Source organism: Ovis aries, chromosome 3, assembly GCF_016772045.2.
Source record: "Ovis aries strain OAR_USU_Benz2616 breed Rambouillet chromosome 3, ARS-UI_Ramb_v3.0, whole genome shotgun sequence".
Taxonomy (NCBI): Eukaryota; Metazoa; Chordata; class Mammalia; order Artiodactyla; family Bovidae; genus Ovis; species Ovis aries.
This window is the reverse complement of record NC_056056.1, coordinates 155,565,294-155,590,870: the sequence shown is the minus strand read 5'-3', so window position 1 is coordinate 155,590,870 and position 25,577 is coordinate 155,565,294. Positions and strand designations below refer to the sequence as shown.

Below are 25,577 nucleotides of genomic sequence, written 5' to 3'. Positions count from 1 at the left end.
ATTTTAAAGTAGTACTTAAAACTAGGAGTTAGTTAATTCTGGAAGCATAAACAGTTATTTTGAAATATTTAGGCAGATTTTTAAAAGTCAATTAAGTTTTGGGTTTTCTATTAGAATATATGGTTGCTTCCCTGGTGGCTCAGATGGTAAAGTGTCTGTCTACAATGCGGGAGACCCAGGTTTGAGCCCTGGGTTGGGAAGATCCCCTGGAGAAGGAAATGGCAATCCACTCCAGGACTATTGCCTGGAAAATCCCATGGACAGAGAAGCCTGGTAGACTACAGTCCAAGGGGTCGCAAAGAGTCGTATATAAGGCCTTCTTCTAAGAGATCAAGATTTTCCCTCTATTTATGATTCACATACATTCTTAATTTGGAGAAAGCTGTTTAAGATTTTACAGATGAATTTTAAACATTTAACATTTAATTTAAACATTAAATATTCTGAACTGTGCTATGAGAAAACAACTAGAGTTGCCTTGCAGTCTTCCAAATTTGGGGCCACTTATAAAACCCCTCCTTTCTAGCTTCTTCTGAGTGATAAGAGTCTTTCATTCCTCTTAACATCGTTATGAAAGACTCTTTCCACTCAGAAGGGGTTCCCTTATGGCTCACCTGGTAAAGAATCCACCTACAATGCAGGAGACCTGGGTTCAATCCCTGGGTTGGGAAGATCTGCTGGAGAAGGGATAGACTACCCACTCCAGTATTCTTGGGCTTCCCTTGTGGCTCAGCTGGTAAAGAATCTATCCACAATGCAGACCTGAGTTCAATCCCTGGGTTGGGAAGATCCCATGGAGAAGGGAAAGGCTACCCACTCCAGTATTCTGGCCTGGAGAATTTCATGGACTATATAGTCCATGGGGTTGCAAAGAGCTGGACACAACTGAGTGACTTTCATTTCAACATTATTATATTCGAAGATCAGTAATAAAAATTATTTATCACTGAAGGGAACTAAAAAAAGTCATATTATAAAACTGATCCTGGCGTTATAAAAAGATTACTAAATGAGAGTTCTGACTCTGCCTCTAAACTTACTACACAGTGTTGAGTAAGTTACTTAGAATTTTTTTTTTGCTTCAGTCTCCTCATTTATAAAATAAAGGACATAAGCCAGGTGATCTCTGTAAAATTATCTGATCTTATGACAATGACTCCCACTAGCCTACTTTCAGTAGCACAGCTAAGAAATAATGAAACATATTGACAGTGTTGAGCTTTGTCCTCACTGAAAGCTGAATGGTTAAGAAATCACCCCTTGTGTGAGTGCTAAGGCACTTCAATTGTGTCCAACTCTTTGCAACGCTATGGACCATAGCTCACTAGGCTCCTCTGTCCATGGGATTCTCCAGGTGAGAATACTAGAGTGGGGTGCCATGCCCTTCTCCAGGGGATCTTCCCAACCCAGGGATCGAACCTGTGTGTCTTAAACCTCCTACACTGGCAGGCAGGATTTTTACCACTACTGCCACCTAGGAAGCCTGAGAAATCACCCCAGCTAACTGTAAAAAAACCACCCTGCTCACAAATATTCCAAAATAAGACCTGTCTCCAACCTTCCTCACTGATTCCCACGAGACTTATTGCCAACTCCCCTATTTGTTACCTGCCTCATGAAACCTCAGGCCCATCTCCTTTTCTTTAAGACACTTTTCATTAATGAGCATTTTCCCTATTGCAGTAGCCTGATAAAGTCATCTCCTTAATTGTCCAGTGCATTGTGTCTTTCACTATCTTAAATCTCAAGGTTAAGTTTCCAAAATGGGGAGGAAGAGCAGGGAAGGCTATCCTAAAAAATAATCCTCAAGGCAAGGTTAACTTAGGAGGGCACTTACTATAATATAATTGTTCCATGAACTTTTTAAGTGCAGAAATATTGATGATGTTGTGGAAATAACATACAAATGAAGTTCTGACTCCTTTTTCTCTAGATTTGGGTTGCTCTGTAAAGGGGAAGCCAGGGTGGAATTTCCTAAGTAAAACTCATTTCCGTTCCCATTGCACTTGAAAGGGATTTCACTTAGAGAGTCTTTGTGATCTGAAAGCCCCTGGGGTTCTTTTGTGTCTGTTATACAAAATGGCCCACTAGCTTTGCTACTGGTTGATGTGAGCTGACAACTTGTCCTGGAAGGGTTAGGTAAGGGTCCACCAGCTCTTTGGCCATGAAGGGACAGCTTCTTCAGGTCTGAAGGAGGGCCGAGAGTTGAGTCCTTGGATGCTGTGCTGCTCTCCTGGTGGTACCTGTCAGGTAGAATTTAGAGTTAAACATAATATTCAGAATTTAACAGAAAGGAACAAAGAGAACCCAGTGGCCCACTGCAGCAGTCTGAAAGTACAAGTCTTCACATAAAGGGAATGCTTGTTAGGAGAAAGGAGCGATTTACTCTCACCTGCTAGGAATTATGGTACAATTCTTCAGTATATACTCCTGCTTTCAGAAATAGAATCTATCCTATGTCATTTAAAGAGGCTTTTTTTTTTTTTTTTACATCTAAAGCATTATGCCTGTCCTTCACAGAGCCCAATACTCCTAGTGAAAGGACTTTTCATTCTAGTTTTGAAACTTGATTGTTCTTTCATTGTGCATTTCTGATGGATACCATAAAGAAAAAACTATTCATATGGAGAGATGTGAAGAGAGACTTTCTTAAATGGTGTTTTCTTTGACTCATGTTTTGCTAATACTCTTCTAATTTTTCTAATATCATTGCAACAGCATCAGCAGTTTTTTTTTCAGAATCAATCTTTTGTCCCATCTTTTGTCTTCCCTGTTCTCTCCAGCTCACTATGACCCACTTCTTTTCTCTGCAGCCCAAGGAAGCAAGTGGCAGAGGCTAAGAAGTTGCAGAATATGAAATCCAAGTTCTAATCCAGGCTCTGCCCCTCATTGGTTATGTGATTTTGATTGACCTAAGCCTTAATTTCCTAATTTTAAAATAGGAGCCAATAGAACCATCTCATTGGGTTTCTGTGAGGATTAAGTAAGAAAATACATGCAATACTCAATAGATGCTAGCAATTAATCACTCAGTAGGTGCTAGCTATTAATCTTACCCTATATTGTCTTGAATTGCTGGTTTATCATTTTATATTAATTTATCTTATCTCCCTTATGAGACTGGAACCTCTATGAAAGTTGGAAACCACTTTGTTTTTATTTGTTCTTAATTTAAAACAGGTGTAGAATTCATTCTGGAGAAGGCAATGGCAACCCACTCCAGCAATCTTGCCTGGTAAATCCCATGGATGGAGGAGCCTGGAAGGCTGCAGTCCATGGGGTCACTAAGAGTTGAACATGACTGAGCAACTTCCATTTCACTTTTCGCTTCCATGCATTGGAGAGGGAAATGGCAACCCACTCCAGTGTTCTTGCCTGGAGAATCCCAGGGACGGGTGAGCCTGTTGGGCTGCCGTTTATGGGGTCGCACAGAGTCGGACACGACTGAAGCGACTTAGCAGCAGTAGCAAAATTCATTAATCATCTGTACAATGCTATGAACTAGGCTGACTTTCAACTCTCAGCTCCCTCTTCCATTGACTTTACATATGTGTACATGTATGCAAGCACACACACACATGAACATACAAGTGCTCAAAAAGTGATAGCTTTTCTTTATTCTTGTAGATGATATTTTCTAAAATTTTCTCTATGGGAATTGAATTAAATAGCCAGTGCACAGATTATGTTAGATAATGTTATGAAATTAGGTTAAAATGTTCATTTTAGGCACAACATATGTTAAACTAAAATCATGGCATCCAGTCCCATCACTTCATGGCAAATAGATGGGGAAACAGTGGAAACAGTGACAGACTTTATTTGGGGGGCTCCAAAATCACCGCAGATGGTGACTGCAGCCATGAAATTCAAAGATGCTTGCTCCTTGGAAGAAAAGCTATGACCAACCTAAGCAGCATATTAAAAAGTAGAGACATCACTTTGCCAACAAAGGTCTGTCTAGTCAAAGCTATGGTTTTTCCAGTAGTCACATATGGATGTGAGAGTTGGACTATAAAGAAAGCTGAGCACTGAAGAATTGATGCTTTTGAACTGTGGTGTTGGAGAAGACTCTTGAGAGTCCCTTGGACTGCAAGGAAATACAACCAGTCCATCCTAAAGGAAATCAGTCCTGAATATTCATTGGAAGGACTGATGCTGAAGCTGAAACTCCAATACTTTGGCCACCTGATGCAAAGAACTGACTCACTGGAAAAGACCCTGATGCTGGGAAAGATTGAAGGCAGGAGGAGAAGAGGACAACAGAGGATGAGATGGGTTGGATGGCATCACCGACTCAATGAACATGAGTTTGAGTAAGCTCCGGGTGTTGGTGATGGACAGGGAGGCCTGGCAGGCTGCAGTCCATGGGGTTGCAAAGAGTTGGACACGACTGAGCGACTGAACTGAATTGATCTTAAAGGTCAGCAAAATGATTTCAGGTAATTACAGAAAGATCCACTTGAAGTGACTGTAATTTACTCAGTTGTATGAAAAATTTATTATTTTAGAGAGTTAAAAGAGTTTCTAACAAGGATTACCTTTGACAGCATAAATTAAAATGCCACAGACATTATAGCTTCACCACTTAAGCAAGCCAACCGTAAAGCTAAACTGTATTTTTCATTTAAAATTCAATAATACCTACTCTTAGTAGTCTGATTAAAGAGTAGCTCATTACTAAGCAAGAGTTCTAGAACCTTGAATTTCCACACTAGTCGACTTCATATTTATAGTACTAGGTTGCTAAAAGTCAAGTGTTTTTCTAATGAGCTGATTATGTATCTCTAGGGAGAGCCCAGCCATAAAGGAGTAAGCAATGAGAGAATTGGAAAAGATAACTCCAAGATCAAAATTATGCACAAATGACTTTTCTCCTTTTCCCCTCCACATCAAACACAGCCACATTCACACCTTGAGGCTGAAATCATCAAGTTAAACCCACAGTCCAAAAAGCAACAGGCAACATTAAACAGCTTCAGAAAAATCCATTAGATGCAAGGTCAACTAAGAATACAAAGTACATATATGCTAGCGTATTGATTCTATCAAGAAATGAGGAAAAATGGTAAGTAGAATTTATTTAACTTCTTTCTCATCTTTTTCAAAAGTTTTAAAATCAAATACAAAAAAATAATTATTTGATTTTAAAAACTCTTAAGAAGGAAGAGAAAGAAGTTAAATACGAAAATGGGGAATTTAGTTTTCATGGAGAGCAAAGCACCTATTCAAGGAAGTAGTCAGATTAATATACAAAATAGAAAAAACAAGCAGAGCAATAAAGAACAATGATTCTTCCATAAAAAAATTATATAGGCCTAGATCTTAAGATGTAGAATTTCAGGGAGCTCATGTACACCCGTGGTGGATTCATGTCAATGTATGCCAAAACCAATACAGTATTGTAAAATAAAGTAAAAATAAAAAATTAAAAAGAAAAAGATGTAGAATTTCAGCTCTCCTGAATTTAAAAATTCCCCATGAAGGCTCTACTAAAGCAGAATTGGTGAGATATAAGCAATTTTATGTAAAATAAGTCAAAACTGGAAAGCAATTATCAGTATTTAAGTGTAATCAAGAGGCTGGCAGACACCAGTACGAGACTCGTCATGTGACCCAGAGTCACATAACATAATATTCAACACAGATAGCATTCTGAATAGTACATTTTATGGCAACCCACTCCAGTATTCTTGCCTGGAAAATCCCAAGGACAGAGTTGCCTGGCAGGCTACAGTCCATAGGGTTGAAAAGAGTCGGACATGCCTGAAGCATCTTAGCACACACACGCCAAATTACTGCACGATAGCATTTTTTATTAGCTTTTAAAGAAAGTATTTACTTATTTTAACTTTGGCTGTGCTGGGTCTTCATTGCTGCATGAGCTTTTCTCTGGTTGTGGCAACCAGGGGCTACGTTCCAGTTGTAGTATACAGGCTTCTCATTGTGGCAGCTTCTCCTATTGTGGACCACCAGCTCTAGGTGCACGGGCTTCAGTAGTTGTGGCACATGGGCACAGTAGTTGCAGCTCCTGGGCTCTAGAGCACAGGCTTGGTAGTTGTGGCACACCGACTTAGTTGCTCCTCAGCATGTGGGGTCTTCCCAGACCAGGGATTGAACTCGTCTCCTGCACTGGCAGACAGATTCTTTACCACTGAGCCACCCGGGAAGCCCACACAATAGCATTTTTATTCTTTAAATACCATATTATTAGTGAGAGTAGAAAAGAGGGAAGTTATTCTGTTCCATCAAGGATTCTGAGGATGCCGAATAGATTATTGTTTAGTGACTGACTTACAGATAATTAGCAATAACAACAGAGCTAAGTTTAATAGGGATTTACTAAGTGTCACACACAGTTCAAGCACTTTACATGTACAGTTGACCCTTGAACAACATGAGGTTGGGGCGCTGACTGTCTGCACAGTTGAAAGTCAACACATAACACTTTAGAGTCACCCCTCTGTATCCAAGGTTCCATATCTGAGGATTGTGTAGGACTGTAGTACGTACCTATTAAAGAAATATGCATATAAATGAACCTACAAAGTTCAAACCTGTGTTGTTCAAGGGTCACCCGTATGTGAGTGATTTAGTTCTTTATGTATCATCCCTGTGGGATAGGCACCATTGTGAGCCCCATCCTACAATGAGGAGTGAAGCCCTGGGAAGGTGAAATAGTCCAAGACAGAGTCCAGACTTGATGTTATCCAGTGTGACTACTGAGCCTGCATGTTTTTCTCTACTATGCAGAAAAGAATAAAACAGCTCCCTTTTTCTGGTTTCTGCCAAGAAATGTTTCTTCTTAGAGAAAGATATAAGGTTCAACTTCTTGATTGTTTTTTTCCCTTCTATTTTGCTAATGATATTAAGTGCAACACATTCTTATATCATACGGATGCCAAGGTGGCCACCTCTGTCATGTGGTGGTGGTTTAGTCACTCCGTCATGTCTGACTCTTGCAACCCCATGGACTGTAGCCTGCCAGGCTCCTTTGTCCATGGGATTCTCCAGGCAAGACTACCAGAGTGGGTTGCGATTTCCTTCTCTAGAGGATCTTCCCAACCCAGGAATTGAACCCGTGTGAATTCTGTTTATTAAACAGATCGGTTTCTTCAGTTCATCCTTCTACTTGCTATGCCCTATGGTTAGAAAGTCTGCTTTTAAGCTTCCATTAGCTAGATATCAGTAGAGGCTATAGACAGATGTAAACTTAGATGAAAATCCACCCTAGTGGGTATAAGCTGAGCAGATCTAGACTGAAGGCTAAGCATTGTCACTCTTTTCCCTTTGGATTATTCAGGGTGAACTCAGTTGAATTTATATAAATCTGCCTCTGTGCCAGCACTGTAAAAATGTTCTGTTGATCTCTGTTTTCCTTTTATATGTGCAAGCAATAGGCAGTCTTTTCCTTGCCAGCTTTAGGGGACTCTTAAGTAGGTCACAATAAACTTTTCCTCAAGGAGCGTTTTGAGGAGACATCTGCTTGGGTTTTCTCCTGTAAAATGTCTGAGTACATGGAACTATCCACTAATGAAGCTATACTAAAGAGAGAGAAACTGAAGTACTGAATCTCATTATCAGAGATCATCACTAGTCTGTTTTACATCCCTCAGGTGTTAGAAGGTCTGTTGTTTACTATTACCTTGAAAAGTAATCATATTTATGTCAGTCTGATGTCCCAAGATAACTGCTTCCTTCTTATGACCTGCAGCTTCTCATAATTAGGCCTAAAACTTTATACCACAGAGGTGTTTCAAAGCCCTCTACACAACATTCTTTAGCCCTCTAATTAGTGTTTATCATAGCCTGCCTTTTGTTTACACTTTTGACTCAAATGTTTAATGACGAAGATGGTAGTCCTAGAAAACTATGGATAGCAGGCCTAACTCTACCACCCCGACCTATATTCACTCCTCTCCTCCACACATGGAGCGCACAGAAGCTGCCATGTTTTTAAACCTCTTGGTTATGGTGGGTATTTTCATCAGTGAATCATTTATTCAAGCTAGGCATCAGAGACTTCCCAGGATTTTTTTTTTTTTTTGGTTGTGGTGGGTCTTCATTGAAGCTCTCAGGCTCTTCGTTGCTGTGCGTGGGTTTTCTCTAATAGAGGCATGCAGGCTTCTCGTTGTTGTGGTTTATGTTGTTGCAGAGCACAGGCTTTAGGGCACATGGGCTTCAGTAGTTCTGGCACACAGGCCTAGTTGCCCCGTGGCATGTGAGATCTTAGTTCCCAGACCAGGGATCAAACCTGTGTCCCCTGCACTGGCAGGCAGATTCTTAACCACTGGACCACCAGGGAGGTCCCAGGATTTTTTAATTTGGTGCAAGAAAGTATGTGAGTTAGCCACCATGTGGTGGTGGGAGCAATAAAAAGCGAGTTTAAGACAGCTGTTGACTTTGCTGTCCCAGAGAGGACATGTTATTCAGTGAAAGAAAATGAAGCTGATCCACAAACATCCCAGGAGACAGAGACAAAGTTCTGTGGCACTCAAGTCCCCAGTTCCAGGTATGCCTAATCCAACTTCATGCTTACTATTCCTACATTCCTGCAGTGTGGTTTCTAACTTTTGCTGATTTTTCTCACTGTTGTACATCTGAAATCAATCACAGAGCCCAACAAATAGAATATACCAGATTTAACAGGTAAGAGAGATGGATCTACATTTATATCTATCAGTTCAGTTCAGTTCAGTCGCTCAGTCGTGTCCGACTCTTTGCGACCCCATGAATTGCAGCACGCCAGGCCTCCCTGTCCATCACCAACTCCCAGAGTTCACTCAGACTAACGTCCATCGAGTCAGTGATGCCATCCAGCCATCTCATCCTTGGTCGTCCCCTTCTCCTCCTGCCCCCAATCCCTCCCAGCATCAGAGTCTTTTCCAATGAGTCAACTCTTCGCATGAGGTGGCCAAAGTACTAGAGTTTCAGCTTTAGCATCATTCCTTCCAAAGAAATCCCAGGGTTGATCTCCTTTAGAATGGACTGGTTGGATCTCCTTGCAGTCCAAGGGACTCTCAAGAGTCTTCTCCAGCACCACAGTTCAAAAGCATCAATTCTTCGGCGCTTAGCCTTCTTCACAGTCCAACTCTCACATCCATACACGACCACAGGAAAAACCATAGCCTTGACTAGACGGACCTTAGTCAGCAAAGTAATGTCTCTGCTTTTGAATATGCTATCTAGGTTGGTCATAACTTTTCTTCCAAGGAGTAAGCATCTTTTAATTTCATGGCTGCAATCACCATCTGCAGTGATTTTGGAGCCCCCCAAAATAAAGTCTGACACTGTTTCCACTGTTTCCCCATCTATTTCCCATGAAGTGATGGGACCGGATGCCATGATCTTCGTTTTCTGAATGTTGAGCTTTAAGCCAACTATTTCACTCTCCTCTTTCATCTACTGAATGAATGTTGAATAAAATGCATTGCCCTCTAATTCCAATATTGCCTGAATTCCCCTTTTAACCTATGTTGGACATCAGCCACTTTTAACAGAGTTCTAACCTCCAAGATAACCTACAACAACTACTGCATACATTACTTCTAAATTTCTTTAATTTTTCTAAAATGGAAGAAGATAATGAGGCTAACGGAATGGTCTAGAAAAATTAGGGCACTGTACACCAAATGTGAAATGAAGAATGTTGAATCTGAGAGCGTGTGGGGCTATCCACTGGCACGGCCCCTCCCTCAATACTTCCAGTTACGCAAGCCATGTTAGGAACATCACTTAGTGCATTGAGACAGGAAGGCAGAGACCCCTCCTCCAAGAATCTAGTAACTTATGGTGCTCAGGGTAACAATGGAATTGCAACCCCTTAAAGCTTGGCTTCTTATCACATGGATTTAGATCAAATCATGCTCCTCTAAGCCTATCTGACACAAGCCAGGCTTCCTAAACCAATATGTTTTCTTTTGGTGAGGAAAAAGTTATAATAGTGACATTTAGGTTTAGAAGACCTTTGTACATCATTGTGCAGTGAGAGAAGGTGAGTAGGAGAGTAAGTACAGTGGGAAAAGGACCCTCCCCAGTATCCTGAGTTATTACACAGCATGGTGCACCACAGATCTGTGCATACTTCCCAAGTAGGAGCTCACTTTTTCTTTGCAGCATTTTACAGTGTTTTCCTAACCTGGCTATTCCCCCCATGTCATACCTGACTTTCAGGGCCCCAACACACCTTAATTTTCCCCCTGCCTGTCATCCCCTGAATCAGAGCTCTTAGAATCCTATGCTCCCCTCCTCCTTCTAGTGTCTAGTTACTTAAAGTATGTAATAGAACCATACTTTGAGTTGTGCAGCTTAGGAAACTCCTTTTCAAATTTACACATGTTCCATTTTTTTCCTGCTTCTATCGTTCAGTTCAGTTCAGTTCAATCACTCAGTCGTGTCCGACTCTTTGCAACTCCATGAATCACAGCACGCCAGGCCTCCCTAGCTTTTACGATTCCCACAACTGCAATATCTGAATCACCATGTGTGATTCCTTCAACAACTGTGATCTGATATCTTGACTCCTCCCCCAAACTGAATAAAACCTTTCTCCTCATTAAATCTCTCTGACAATTTGCTCAAACTCATTGAGGACACTTAGCATGCATACTTTGCAGTATCTTCATTTATGCAAATATCATATGTCCTGGTTAGAATCAGCTTCTCAAGGGTAGGAACTATATCTTACTCATTGTTGTATCTATTACAGGGACCAAGTTCCTACTACATAGAATCAGAGTTCAGTAAGTGTTTTCGAATTTAATTTTAATCATTTACTTATATTGAGACACTGTATATTCCTTTGAAATGGGAACATTTTAGTTTATAACTAACTGGATTTGAATTTAGAAGAAAGCCTCCCCAAATACCTTCATAATTTTATATATGAGATAAACAGAACCCAATTCGAAGATTTTAGTAGAGTAAAAGCACTTTAAATAAAAAGCCAATTTAAATGTAAAATAAATTTTGGTCAGCAAGTTAAAAACATAAACCAACAATCTCACCTGAAAATGGATTCATTCAGACTGTTAGCCTTTTTGCCTCTCCAAAAGACAGGCCCATTATTCTCTTCTTTGACTAAGGAGAAAAGAAAAGTTATTTGGTCATTAATTACATAGTTTGATTGAGCGTGCTGCGATTCATGGGGTTGCAAAGAGTCGGACATGACTGAGCGACTAAACTGAACTGAACTGAATACGTGTTTAGGACCCCAGTCATCACAGGTGCTTGAAATAGTAGGTATTTCACAAATTTGGTACTAAATGTGATACAAATAACACCTTTGGTTTTTGCTAGAATTAAGTAGAACATATTAGTAGAACACCTGTACTAGGCCCCTAGGCGGGTCAGACAAGTTTGAGCCTATCTCTTCTTCAGGAGCACATGTTACAGGATGTCTAGGAGGTGAGCCACAGGAGTCATATGTACAGAGCAGTACGTAACCCAGCAGCTTGGAGAAATGGAGACGGAGCACAGCACTGCTGGCGTGCTGGACGGGGAAAGAGTGCTGGGGCTGCTTCACTAAGAAGCTACTACCTACAATCAGCCTGTGCCTAGCTAGGCTCAAGTCATCTCTTAAACTTGATTTCATCCAAGTTCACCAACCAAACTTGGACTTTCTCTTTTAGTGTATGAGGACACTAAGAGGTTGTGACGGAACTTTAGTGTCCATGTCCCTGCCTCTCTATATTAGCTTTTTAATTTGTAACAGTGGAGTGGCTGAACTTAGGATCATCTGTTCTCCACTGAGAAATGAAGTATGGCTAGAGTTGTGTTTCAGCACTTGGTGGGATGTCTGGTCTCCTGGATGCCAGGGACTGGAACCCGGCAAGGCTATACTGGCAGTAATGACAAGAGAGCCTGAATACAGATAATAGAGAGATCTGCCCCTGTGTTATCTCGCGTGCACCAGCTATTTCTTCAGTAGCTTAGGTAGGAAGTCGTTCAGCACAGTGTGTGTCTGATGGTACATGGTGCTGGTCAGCTGAAGAATACTTTCAGAAGCGACACGCCAAAAAGAACAAACCTGCTGTTTTGCCTGTAGGAGGTTTGATTATATTTGTCAAATCCTATTCCTGTGGGGAAGACCAACAAGCTTATGTATTGATAAAAATTATCCAGAGACTTCCCTGGCAGTCCAGTGGCTAGGAGTCTGCACTCCCAATGCAGTGGGCATGGGTTTCATTCCTGGTCAGGGAGCTTTTACCCCACATGCTGCATGGAGCAGCCAAAAGCTTTTATTTTAAAAAGTTATCCACTTAACCTAAGAGACTCATCAGTGTCTTGTTGTTTTGGCTTTACCCCACATCACTAGTTTTAAAAAACATCTAGGTTTTAGGTTTAAAATAAAAATTATGCACATACACAAGTATACATATGCACACACATATAAAAAACTTTGATTCTGTTTTTGTTTCATTAAATTATTGTGTCTCGTTCTGGTTTGGGATTAGTATACTTCACCTTATGTCAGTGTTTCAAAATACGCCACTAAAACCTTTAAGGTCCTTTCCATGATTCTAGAACTACAGTGATCAATTTGGTAGCCATCAGCTACCTGTGGCTATTAACATTAAAATTAACTAAAATTCAGTTAGTAGCACTAGTCATCTCAGGTCCTCAACAGCCACAGGTAGCTGATGGATACCGTTTAGACATAATTAGACTAGATACAGAACAATTCCATCATTGCAGAAAGTTCTGTTGGGTAGTACTCTTCTAGAATGTACTGAAACTAATGGGCATTAATAACCCCATTCATTCTAGAGCTCTTACTGTTAATACAGCTCACCACTGTCACTCTGCTGTCACCAAGATTGTTCATTTAGAGTTTACTAATCGTGCCCTTCATCTAACCATATGTGCGTGCGTACTAAGTCGCTTCAGTTGTGTCTGACTCTTTGCAACCCTATGAACTGTAGTCCGCAGGCTCCTCTATCCATGGGATTCTCCAGGCAAGAATACTGGAGTGGGTTACCATAAACTGTGCAATTCAGAGTGCTAACTGTGGCCCATACAGGTATACATGTGTACTATAGAGAAAAGCCTCTTTGTAGCTCCAGGAAAGTTGGGCCTAATAAGAAATCCTGCTTTAAAGTGTGGTGATTAAACTCAGTATTTATATTATAAATGATCTGCAATTTTGAGCTTCCTTTGTTAAGATGATCTACTTGATTGGAGTGTGAGCACCTTTACCACATGACACAAATATTCCCTCGGCTTTCACCCAAGAGATTTGGAGTTCTAATAATTATCTTTATTTAAATACTCAGTAATTAATGTGAGCGGCTTCTCTAGGCATGGCATCATCATTATTAGCATGAAGGACTCTAGTAATGACTACCCTCAAATAGACGCATAGATAGGTTTGAGTGTATCTCTTGCTTCAGAATTACATATTACAGAATGTCCAGGAGGTGAACCACTGGGGTCCTGTGCACAGAGCAATACCTAACCCAGGAATAAGCAGCTTGGAGGCCAAGAGGAATCTGAGCACATCAGTGCTGACTTGCTGGAAAGGGGGCATGTTTTTTATCCTCCAGTGTGTGCTATGTATGACTCCTTGAAACAGCAATAGTTTCGTGTTTTTTAAAATCTCTTTGCCAGTGTCAGATGGTACCTTTAGAGATGAAAATAAAGGAGAGGAGGGGAGAGGTGTCATTCCATGAATGTGTGTGAACAAAGGATACGTTTTTAAAGACTCTTCACTGTTTTTAACATCATTTGCAAAGTTTCTAGGAATTTAAATTTCATAAAACTTCTACCTATAATTGGCTTCTTTAATGCATGTTTTCGTCTTATACGTGTTAGGGGAAAAGAAGCCAAGAATAATTATGCTTGTGGACAAGCATAAATATGCATTTAAGGCAACCAACACCAGTTAGATATCCTAATTAGTGTGACAGGAGACCTGAAGAGCAACCAGGGATTTAACAAGTTTGCTAATTAGAGCAGCTTTTAAAAACAGTCGCCATGCTCTGGAGTGTCGATGTGGTAAGGTCCTTTTCCAGGACAGTGTACAAACAACTAGACATTTTTCTCACACTTAGTAGCTCTTCAGTACTCCAAGAGGTTGACCCTGATTTTGAGTGGAGTCCAGTGAAGAGTGAACAGGCTGGTACAGGTTGGTCTGGGTACACTGGCTAGATGCCGGCAGTGAGCCGCCGTGGATCTCATTCTTTCTTTCTCCCTCCATGCTAAGCATGCAGTCTTCACAGCTGCCTACTTTCCTGCTGTGTGCCCAGCCCTGGCCACATGATTTCAGATAATACAATGACCTTGTGACGCGCTAGTAACAGAGATGAGGACGCTGAGGCTCACAAAAAAGTTGAGTGACTTGCAGTCAGTCACACAGCTGGGAAAGCTGAGAACCAGTATGCAAATCTGGCTTAACTGAGTCCCAAGTCTATGCCTTTTTGTCTGCTTTTCACCAGCTCCCAATTATAGGGATGGATACTTTGAAGGACTCCTTTGTATACATGTACATTTCATATACATATATCAAATACATATATATGTGTGTATTTTTCATGCACAAAATAAGGCCAAGAAAGTAAGCAGTGTCATGCTGAACTATATAATCTATTTTTATCCAGTCACCCTTGAATTTTTAAAACTTCTCCATGAGAAATGTTTGGGAAGGGCCCAAAGTGTGAAACCTAGAAGCAGGGCTGCACTGGGGTTGAGCCCGATGAGTGCTGGGAGTCCGGACTCCCCACCTCCCTTTCTCTAGATCATCTGGATCTCCTTAGGCACAACTGGAAAATCACACACTGAGCTCCCTAAAAACAAGATCTAAAGGTGACATGTGAATCATTCTTGGGAACAGATTTCCAACCAATATTTTTGAATGAAGAGTGAATGCTGTTAATAAACCACAATTATCAGGGCAGGGCTGGTAACTCCCTCGCTGGTAAAAGGCACAGGGTTCAGAGAGATGACTATAAGGAGTTTTCCTAAAGCCAGGTGTTATAATCTTTCTGGTTACCCCCTGCACTTCTTCACCAGGTTTTTTCATTAAAATCTCCAATTGTTGATAAGGTTACTAAAATCAAACAAGCACTGACCAAAGAGAATTCAGAGTCTAACTCATTCTTTTTTTAAACCAATATTTAGTGAAAACACTTTCCTCTCTTTTTTCTTTCTTCTTTTATTTTCCTTCCTCCCTTTCTTTCTTCCATACTTTTCTTTCTTTCCTTCCTCTCTACTCATGGCAAACTAAGCCCAGGCACTATGCTGCTGGTCATGGATAGTCAGCTTATCCTCAGTGTAAAGAACCGAATCTTCTCAACATCATTAATCATAGGGAAAAGCAAGTCAAAACCACAGTGTGCTGTCACCTCACACCTGCTAGGATGACTTATCAAAAAGTCAAAAGATAACACGTGTTAGCAAGGATGCAAAAAAAAGAGAACCCTCATGCACTGTTGGGAGGGAATGTAAGTTAGTATAGCTATTCTGGAAAATGGTATGGAAGTTCCCCAAAAAATTAAAAATAAAAGCCATCCCACTTCTGGGTATATATCTGAAGGAAATAAGATCACTGTCTCAAAGAGATAACTGCACTCCCATGATCATGGCAGAATTACTTACAGTAGTCAAGAATTGTGTAATGGGGCTTCCTAGGTGGCTCAGTGGTAAAGAAACTGTCTACCAATGCAGGAGAGGAAAGAGGTGAGGGTTCAGTCCCTGGGTTGGTAAGTACCCCTGGAGAAAGAAGTAACAACCCACTCCAGTATTCTTGCCTGGGGAATCTATGGACAAAGGAGCCTGTCGAACCAGTCCATGGGGTCACAAAAAGTAGGACGTGACTTAGCAACTGAGCACACACAGTCAAGAATGGTAAACACCCTAAGTGTCTGGCAATAGGTGAATGGATAAAGAAAATGTAGTGTGTGTGTGTGTGTGTGTGTGTGTGTGTGTGTGTGTGTGTGTGTGTGTGTGCGCGTGCTTAGTCGCTCAGTCCTATCTGACTCTGTGACCCCATGAATGGTAGCCGTCCCGGCTCCTCTGACCATGGAATTTTCCAGGCATGAATACAGAGGCAGGTTGCCATTTCACACTCCAGGCCATCTTCCCAACTCAGGGATCAAACCTGCGTTTCTTGCATCTCCTGCGTTGGCAGGTGGATTCTTTACCACTGTGCCACCTGGGAAGCCTGTGTATGTATATATGTATGTGTATATATGTATACATATGCACACACAATGTAGTATTGTCCAGCTTCTAAAACGAAGGAAATTCTGCCATTTGCAACAACATGGATGAACCTGGAAGACATTGTGCAAATAAGCCAGGCACAGAAAGGTAAATACTACATAATCTCACTTGCGTGGAATCTAAAAAAGGAACTCACAGTAACAGAGAGTATAATGGTGGTTGTCATTGTGGGACTTGGAAGTGAAGGTAAGGGGGAAAGGTAGGTGTCCATCAAAGGTTACAGAACTTCAGTTATAAGATAAGTAAGTCCTAGAGACTGAAATGTATAGCATGGTGACTGTAGTTAACAACAACATGCTGTATATTTGAAAGCTGCAAAGAGTAGATCTCAAGTGTTTAAAAAAAAAAAAAAGCAAACAAAAAAGTAACTGTGTGGTGATGGATATCTTAACTAGCCTGATATACATACATCAAAATATCATACTGTACACCTTAAATATCAATACATAGATTTTTATTTGTCAATCATACTTCAGTAAAGCTGGGAAGGAAAAAAGAACATTATTTTTTTATCTCCTATAGAAATGTATCTTTTCTTATGTCACCTAAAGAAATATATTACATACCTTTTTTGTTGTTAGCATTGGCATGATGAAATGGAAATAAGAATTTCCTGACACCTTTTGATTTTTCACACTCTTTTTTTAAGACAGTTGTATAATAAATGATACGAATGTGTTGATTGGTTTCTCTATCTGGTGGACTTAGAAATTCTGGGTAATCATCAATCTGAAAAACAAAATGAATAGAGCTGATTAAAGACAAATACAACTGCTCATCTCTTCTGGGATAATAAATCCCCCAAAGCTTATGGGAATTTTTTTTTTTTTTGGACTGGTGATTCGTTTTTGTTTTGTTTTGTTTTGTTTTTTGGTTTTGCCATACATTGACATGAATCCACCACGGGTGTACATGCGTTCCCAAACATGAACCCCCTCCCACCTCCCTCTCCATAACATCTCTCTGGGTCATCACTGTCCACCAGCCCCAAGCATGCTGTATCCTGCGTCGGACATAGACTGGCAATTCGATTCTTACATGATAGTATACATGTTACAATGCCATTCTCCCAAATCATCCCACCCTCTCCCTCTCCCTCTGAGTCCAAAAGTCTGTTATACACATCTGTGTCTTTTTTGCTGTCTTGCATACAGGGTCGTCACTGCCATCTTTCTAAATTCCATATTTATGTGTTAGTATACTGTATTGGTGTTTTTCTTTCTGGCTTACTTCACTCTGTATAATCGGCTCCAGTTTCATCCATCTCATCAGAACTGATTCAAATGTATTCTTTTTAACGGCTGAGTATTACTCCATTGTGTATATGTACCACAGCTTTCTTATCCATTCATCTGCTGATGGACATCTAGGTTGTTTCCATGTCCTGGCTATTATAAACAGGGCTGCGATAAACATTGGGGTACATGTGTCTCTTTCAATTCTGGTTTCCTTGGTGTGTATGCCCAGCAGTGGGATTGCTGGGTCATAAGGTAGTTCTATTTGCAATTTTTAACTGTATTCCTTCTTATTATTTTTTTCCCCAGGAAATCTTTCCTCTTATTGTTAGGTTTCCCAATTCCTTCTCTATTTGTTTTAGTCTTTACTAAAAATGTGCTCAGCAACAAAACCTAAGAAACTATTTACACTATAGGATTGCTAAATAAATAATAAGTGTCTTTATTTGTTAAAATATATCCTACTACTTCCATTTTAAAAATTTTTTAAAGAATTTTAAAGGTCTTAAAAGTATAATTAATTGGGTTTAGACTAGGATTTTTCTCTGCAGAGGATAGTAGCCATTTGTAGAGAACAGTCTACAAAGATTCTGTGAATACAAACATCAAGGTTTAAACTATTAGAAGTTTCCTACTTCTGAATAGCTTTTTCTTCTCTCCAAAGTGCTTGTTTTCTATTCTTGACTGAAAAGGGGAAAATCTCAATAAATATTAAGGGCTTTTTATCTTTTCTTTAACAATCTACTTCCCTTTTTATGACAGACAGGCAGCAGTGGCACATGATTGAAAAGCTAAGAGTAAAGGGAATCACCCGGGTGTACCTGTGTGCTAAAAGCTTCAGTCGTGTCCAACAATTTGTGACGCTATGGACTGGAGCCTGTCAGGCTGCTCTGTCCATGGGATTCTCCAGGCAAGAATACTGGAGTGGGTTGCCATTTCCTTCTCCAAAGGAGAATCACCTGACACATACTTAAAACTATTAATTCAAACATCAGTAGGGATTTCCCTGTAATTTTTACAGGTACTTAGAATTTGGGTAAAAATGTTTCCCGTGATTGTTTAGTTCCATCATTTTCTTTTCACAAATATAAGAAGGAGATTAATGATAATAATTAAAAATTTTAATTCTAATACAGAGTAACCAAAGATAGGAAGATGGATTAATGAAAAAGTGTCAGGACCTACTCAAATTTTTAAAATTATTTTCAAATATGTAGGGTAATTCAAATCAGGCTAATGAAGCAAGGCCTAGTGGAGAATGTGCTTTAGTTAATACAAAGTTTTATAGTTAATAAAGGAATTCTGCACAAAAGATTCTTCAGAAATGCCTTTATTTTGAAACCTGCAAAGTTTATAAAATTAGAATGTTACACATAAATAGCTAAATTTTCTGGTTTGTGTAACTGTATTCTGAATATTTTTCCCTTGCTTTAATCAAGATAAATTATGAAATGCTTTGAAAGAGGCAAAAAGGATTATCTAGGTGTTCATCTTTTATCGTCTTTAAGCTATTTTAAAACTGTAAGTTGTAGAAAACTGATAATAATTCAAATGATTTTTGTTCATAATGATATGGATTGTGTCCAGTGGAACAGAATTGATCATTGCCATCTGATACAAAGAACAGCTATTGGATATCTGTACCAGTGTGAATTTGTTTTCTAACTTTACTGATCTGAAACTATAAGCTCTTTCTATATCTGCTGCTGCTGCTAAGTCACTTCAGTCATGTCTGACTCTGTGCGACCCCAGAGACAACAGCCCACCAGGCTCCCTGACCAGGGATCAAATATGAGCTGCCTGATACAGGAGTGCAGAGTCTTAGCCATTGGACCACCGTGAAAGTGCTAATTAGTAATACTTCTTGTTTTTAACTTTTAAATGTATTTATTTATTTTTGCCTTGGCTGGATCTTCCTTGCTGTGGCCAGGCTTTCTCTAGTTGTGACTAGTGGGCTTCTCACTGTACTGGCCCCTCTTTGTTGGGGAGCTTGGGCTTCAGTAGTTTCAGCTCTCAGGCTCAGGAGTTGTGTGTGATTCATGGGCTTAGTTGGCATGTGTGATCTTCCCCAACCAGGGATCAAACCCTTGTCCCATGCATTGCAAGGCAGATTCTTAACCACTGGACCACCAGGGAAGCTCCTACATTAGTAATTCTTAAAAGAACTGTGTTCTCATGGCTTGTACAGATAAGCAGCCACTTATGTAAGTAAAATGTTTCTGCCCCAAAATGTACATTTACCATCTAATATTTTAAATGAGCTGTGCATGTTCATTGGAAGGACTGATGCTGAAGCTGAAGCTGCAATACTTTGGCCACCTGATGTGAAGAGCTGACTCATTGGAAAAGACCATGATGCTGGGAAAGATTGAGGGCAAAAGGAGAAGAGGTGGCAGGGGATGGTTAGATAGCATCACTGATTCAGTGGACATGAACTTGAGCAAACTCTGGGAGATAATGGAGGACAGGGAAGCCTGGTGTGCTGCAGTCCATGGGGTCACAAAGAGTCGGACATGACTTAGCGACTGAACAACCACAATTCTTTATATTATATTCGTATAATGTGTGCCATGTGCTTAGTCATGTCTGACTCTTTGTGACCTCATAGACTGTAGGCCGCCAGGCTCCTCTGTCCCTGGAATTTCCCAGGTGAGAATAATGGAGTGGGTTGCCATTTCCTCCTCCAGATCTTCCTGACCCAGGGACTGAACCTGAGTCTCCTGTGTCAGATTGAACCTGAGTCTCCAATCAGATTTTTACCCACTGAGCCATCAGGGAAGCCTTATTAGTATAATATCTCAGTGTTATTAGCTATATTTAAGCATTATATAAAAATCATGTTCATTCATTTTTACAAATGAGATGTAACTTTTACGATGTCTTTGAAAACAAGCTTCATCACTACCCTTAGATACATTTTGTCTAATTTTTTGGCATGGCTTTATTATCTTTGTTTTGCATGTCATCAGTTCAGTTCAGTTCAGTTGCTCAGTCGTGTCCAGCTCTCTGCGACCCCATAGACTGCAGCACGCCCAGCTTCCCTGTCCATCACCAACTCCTGGAGTTCATTCAAACTCATGTCCATCGAGTCAGTGATGCCATCCAGCCATCTCATCCTGTGTCGTCCCCTTCTCCTCCCGCTTTCAATCCTTCCCAGCATCAGGGTATTTTCCAGTGAGTCAGTTCTTCACATGAGGTGGTCAAAGTATTGAAGTTTTAGCTTCAATGTCAGCCCTTCCAATGAACACCCAGGACTGATCTCCTTTAGGGTGGACTGGTTGGACCTCCTTGCAGTCCAAGGGACTCTCAAGAGTCTTCTCCAACACCACAGTTCAAAAGCATCAATTCTTCGGCACTCAGCTTTCTTTATAGTCCAACTCTCACATCCATACACGACTACTGGAAAAACCATAGCTTTGACTAGACGGACTTTTGTTGGCAAAGTAATGTCTCTGCTTTTTAATATGCTGTCTGCTGCTGCTGCTGCTAAGTCGCTTCAGTCGTGTCTGACTCTGTGCGACCCCATGGACGGCAACCAACCAGGCTCCCTTGTCCCCGGGATTCTCCAGGCATGAACACTGGAGTGGGTCGCCATTTCCTTCTCCAATGCGTGAAAGTGAAAAGTGAAAGTGAAGTCACTCAGTCGTGTCTGACTCTTAGCGACCCCATGGACTGCAGCCCACCAGGCTCCGCCATCCATAGGATTTTCCAGGCAAGAGTACTGGAGTAGGGTGGCATTGCCTTCTCCGAATATGCTGACTAGGTTGGTCTAGGTTGGTCATAACTTTCCTTTCAAGGAGTAAGTGTCTTTTAATTTCATGGCTGCAATCACCATCTGCAGTGATTTTGGAGCCCCCCGAAAAAAAGTCTGACACTGTTTCCACTGTTTCCCCATCTATTTCCCATGAAGTGATGGGACCAGATGCCATGATCTTAGTTTTCTGAATGTTGAGCTTTAAGCCAACTTTTTCACTCTCCTCTTTCACTTTCCTCAAGAGGCTCTTTAGTTCTTCACTTTCTGCCATAAGGGTGGTGTCATCTGCATGTCTGAGGTTATTGTTATTTTTCCCGGCAATCTTGATTCCAGCTTGTGCTTCATCTAGCTCAGCATTTCTCATGATGTACTCTGCATATAAGTTGAATAAGCAGGGTGACAATATACAGCCTTGACGTTCTCCTTTTCCTATTTGGAACCAGTCTGTTGTTCCATGTCCAGTTCTAACGGTTGCTTCCTGGCCTGCATACAGATTTCTCAAGAGGCAGGTCAGGTGGTATGGTATTCCCATCTCTTTCAGAATTTTCCACAGTTTATTGTGATCCACATAGTCAAAGGCTTTGGCCTAGTCAATAAAGCAGAAATAGATATTTTTCTGGAACTCTCTTGCTTTTTCAATGATCCAGCTGTTGTTGGCAATTTGATATCTGGTTCCTCTGCCATTTCTAAAACCAGCTTGAACATCTGGAAGTTCACAGTTCACATATTGTTGAAGCCTGGCTTGGAGAATTTTGAGCATTACTTTACTAGTGTGTGAGATTAATTTTCTTGTCAGTTGCCTCACCAGACTTTCCTATTTGAAAAGTCTGAGTAATAAACTAATCATAGTCATTTAATGTCTCTGTCTTCTACAAACAGTTTTCGTTTTATTGAGATGCTTGCTTGAGAGTTCTACTATAAGCTAAAGATCAGAGTTTGTGTCTTCAACAAAGAAGGCCAGTTTCAGAGCCTCCTGGAAAAATAATTGAGCCAGGTTCTTCAAACTATTTTTAAACATATTTTTATTGAGGTATAATTGACATATAACTCTTCAAAGTATTAATACTTCATTGCTGACCTGATATTACATAGTCAACCCTCAAGACTGCACCAGTGGGCTTAGTCAGGATTTCCAGGATTCTGTTATATCAAGAAGCAGGTGACTTCATAAGACTCCTAACCCAATATTTATCAGAATAAGAATTAACAGTTAAGGACAAAATGAAACTGATGAGGGGAATTTTATTTTTATTTCTTTGGACTATTATTAGTGTTGTTTTAATGTTCTGTTTTTCCGGATATGAAAGGAAGCTTTTTCTCTTTCTTCTTAAGTAATAATCAGTATGTAACATAACAATTTAGTAGATTCTACTTTTGAAAACTGAAAATGTTTAAATATCAGATCTTTACTGACTCCCCCAGAATTCAGAAACTCTTAACTTGATTGAATAAAGATCTGCTTTCCTTTTTACAGGGATATAACCTGACAGACACATTGATTGTATAACTACAGCCTTACATGAAGTGTAATATTTTAGTAGAATGCTGGTTTAACCAGGTATGACAGGCCATTTTAAGGGCCAAAGTTTGGCTGTACCTATGGAACCAATGTTAACAAAGACTTCCAAGGAAAACTGGCCTGGTACCTAGGTGTACCAGCCTCACAGATATTAGCAAAGTCACTCCCTGGCAGACTAGAAAACTTAAGAAATTTTCTGAACCTCAAGAAGACCCTCTAGAAGAAATTTCAAGATCTCAAAAATCACTCAAATTTTATAGGTACTGCAGGAGAAATCTGGTGTAATTTCTTAAACTTGATTTCCTAGCCTTGGGAAAGCAAATATAGGCTTTTAAAAGTCTAACCTGCATTCATTATGGAATTTCCAGACAGAAGTTAAATCTATAGCAGTGGTAGTTGTTCAGTACCCTAGATTTGCAAAGTATTTTTAAGGAGGCCTATCTGGTAAATTAACACTCTTGTTGCACCTATGTAAATAATCTGGCCAGCCTGAAGAGTCTTATATTGTGATAAAGAATCTTTTCTCAGAAATTCCCTGGTGATTCAGTGGTTAGGACTTGTGCTTTCACTGCAGGAGGAAAACTAAGATCCCACAAGCTGTGGGTTTTTTTTTTTTTTTTAAAGATTATTATGATAGTGGGGGTAGGAAAGACTTTGAAGTGGGGACAGGGGTGATTAGTAGGAATTCTGGTGGGGGCAACCTATCTATGTCTTTCATTGTCTTTGACATATTTTACAATGCTGTTATTTGTAGAAAACTATTCTGTGTTTTTTAAAAACATACAGAAACATAGCATTTCTAAGTGGTAAATCTGTCAACTTTTGACCTCATTTCTTCCTTTGTTTATGCTTAGAAATGCCTTCTATACCTTGAAATCAGATAAATATTCACCTACAATTTATATTTCCTTTATGGTTTTCTCCTTTACAGTTAACTCTCTAATACTTCTGGAATCTTTATTGGGAGTGTTCCTCAAGACTTCAGTCTATGATTCCAGTGTATTTGGTGTTACTCTGATGAAAATCATGCCTTAAGTAGACACTGAATGCAAATAAATATGTAAACATTTCTGAGTCAAATTGCTTATTAGCAGTTTTGGGGAGAGAAAAAGTATTTATAATTATTTGAATAATTACAGTTCATGAAAAACAGCACACATTTTATATAATAATACTTGCAGCGAATCTATAAGATAGTCATTATTAACTCCATTTTGCAATGGAAAAATCCAAGATGCAGAGTTAAGTTTACAAAACTAGTAAATAAATGGTGGAACTAGAATTACAAATCAAGTTACTCTGTCTCTAAAGCCAATTTTACAAAAAAACAACTAAGATTTAAGTGCACAGCCCTATTAGTGGTCAGAGGGGGGATCCTCTCAGAGAAGAATTTCTTTTAAAAATAAGGCAGGAATCCAAAAAGTAATCAAGCAGCTGGATTCATTATTGTGTCAGAGTTTCAGTCAAATTATGCTAATTCCTTCATTTGGAAGTAAGTAGAGTCAGACCTCTTTTTTTAGTTGCTGTAATCATCGAATTTGCTTAGCTCTGTCATTCTAGAACATGGTATCTTGCTTCAATACACTAAAGTGACATTTTATACAAAGAAGTCACTTAAATTCTTTCTGTATTCATTGGCATGAAAAAATGTCCACGATATGCTGGAAACTAAAAATAACAGATTATAAAACAGTATGTGGGGTATATGGGCTTCCCTGGTGGCTCAGACTGTAAAGAATCTGCCTGCAATGCAGGCGACCCAGGGTTCGATCCCTGGGTCAGGAAGATCCTGTGCAGACAGGAATGGCTATCCACTCCACTATTCTTGCTTAGAGAATCCCATGGACAGAGGAGCTTGGCAGGAGGAGTCCATGGGGTCACAAAGAGTCACACATGACTGAGCAACTAACACTTTCACTTTTCATGTGGAATATGGTTCCATGTTTTTTAATTCATTGATCAGTTTGTAATATTGTACTCCAGATTTTCTTGGGTGTATGGCTAACTATGGTTATCTCTGGATGATGGAATTATATGTATATAATTTATTTTCATTTAATTATAAGAATCATCTTGTTTGCTGATCTTTTTTTTAAAAAATATTTCAGCTGGTAGTCTGGCATCTCATAGTCATGAAATATAGATGTGTGCATTCTTCCCTGAAAAAATCTGTCACCAAAGAGTTCAGGTTTGCAGGGGTGGAACAGTAAGGACAACATCTAATATGATTAATAAAAACAATTCATTTACAGTAGGCTCACTTTTAAAAAAGCCATTTTTATGCACACCGTGACACTCCATCACAAGAACAGAAGTGTTCAATGATTCCTGATAACAGTCACACAGCTAAAGGGATACATCTATGTTGGAAAAGGTTGGGGGAGATGATGACAGATGTGATAAACAGTAACTGTGAATAGTGGTAGTGCCAAAATGACCGGTCACTTTTCACCTTCCCTCTGCTCTCTTATTGGTTCATGTAACAATCATAATCTCAGTTGCAGATCCTATGAATACAAATGTATAAACAGAGCAAGACTCTGATGTACACAATTAATTCACTTGGACTTGAATTAACAGGGCAAAGTGTTAAAGAAAGGAAGATGGTCTCTCTTTTTTCTTTCACTTTTAAAAATTAAAAAAAAAAAAAAACTAATCAAGATCTTTTTTTCAAGACCCACAGCATGCTTGTGAAGCATGAGAGGACCACCCAGGAACCAAACAAGGTGAATTTACTCATCCATGGGGTGTTGGCCTACTTTTCTGACTAGAAAGCCTCTCCACTGGCATCAGAGAACAGGGCAAGGACGCTTAGTCCAAATCAGCGCCTGAAGAAAGAAAAGAAAGC

General features: G+C 39.9%; 2 protein-coding genes across 24 annotated transcripts in view; one reads left to right on the top strand and one right to left on the bottom strand.

The window, feature by feature from the left end:
- The window catches only part of XPOT (exportin for tRNA), a 173,979-nt gene that overhangs the window by 68,510 nt on the left and 79,892 nt on the right, over nucleotides 1–25,577 (top strand). For 3 of the 23 annotated variants that reach the window (XM_060412866.1, XM_060412859.1, XM_060412863.1), the window contains one exon: nucleotides 25,405–25,455. The exons of 19 other annotated variants lie outside the window; for them this stretch is intronic. The gene's annotated coding sequence lies outside the window, so the exon portion shown is untranslated. Of the gene's footprint in view, nucleotides 1–10,708; nucleotides 25,456–25,577 lie in introns of all 23 variants that reach the window. One more of the 23 variants, XM_060412867.1, reaches the window with a different exon arrangement.
- The window catches only part of C3H12orf56 (chromosome 3 C12orf56 homolog), a 92,912-nt gene that overhangs the window by 42,061 nt on the left and 25,274 nt on the right, over nucleotides 1–25,577 (bottom strand). The window contains exons 2-4 of the mRNA XM_012174624.5: nucleotides 16,788–16,950; nucleotides 11,007–11,079; nucleotides 1,838–2,243 (exon numbers count right to left, since the gene is read on the bottom strand). Of these exons, the coding sequence (XP_012030014.3) occupies nucleotides 1,838–2,243; nucleotides 11,007–11,079; nucleotides 16,788–16,950 (642 nt within the window). The remainder of the gene's footprint in view (nucleotides 1–1,837; nucleotides 2,244–11,006; nucleotides 11,080–16,787; nucleotides 16,951–25,577) is intronic.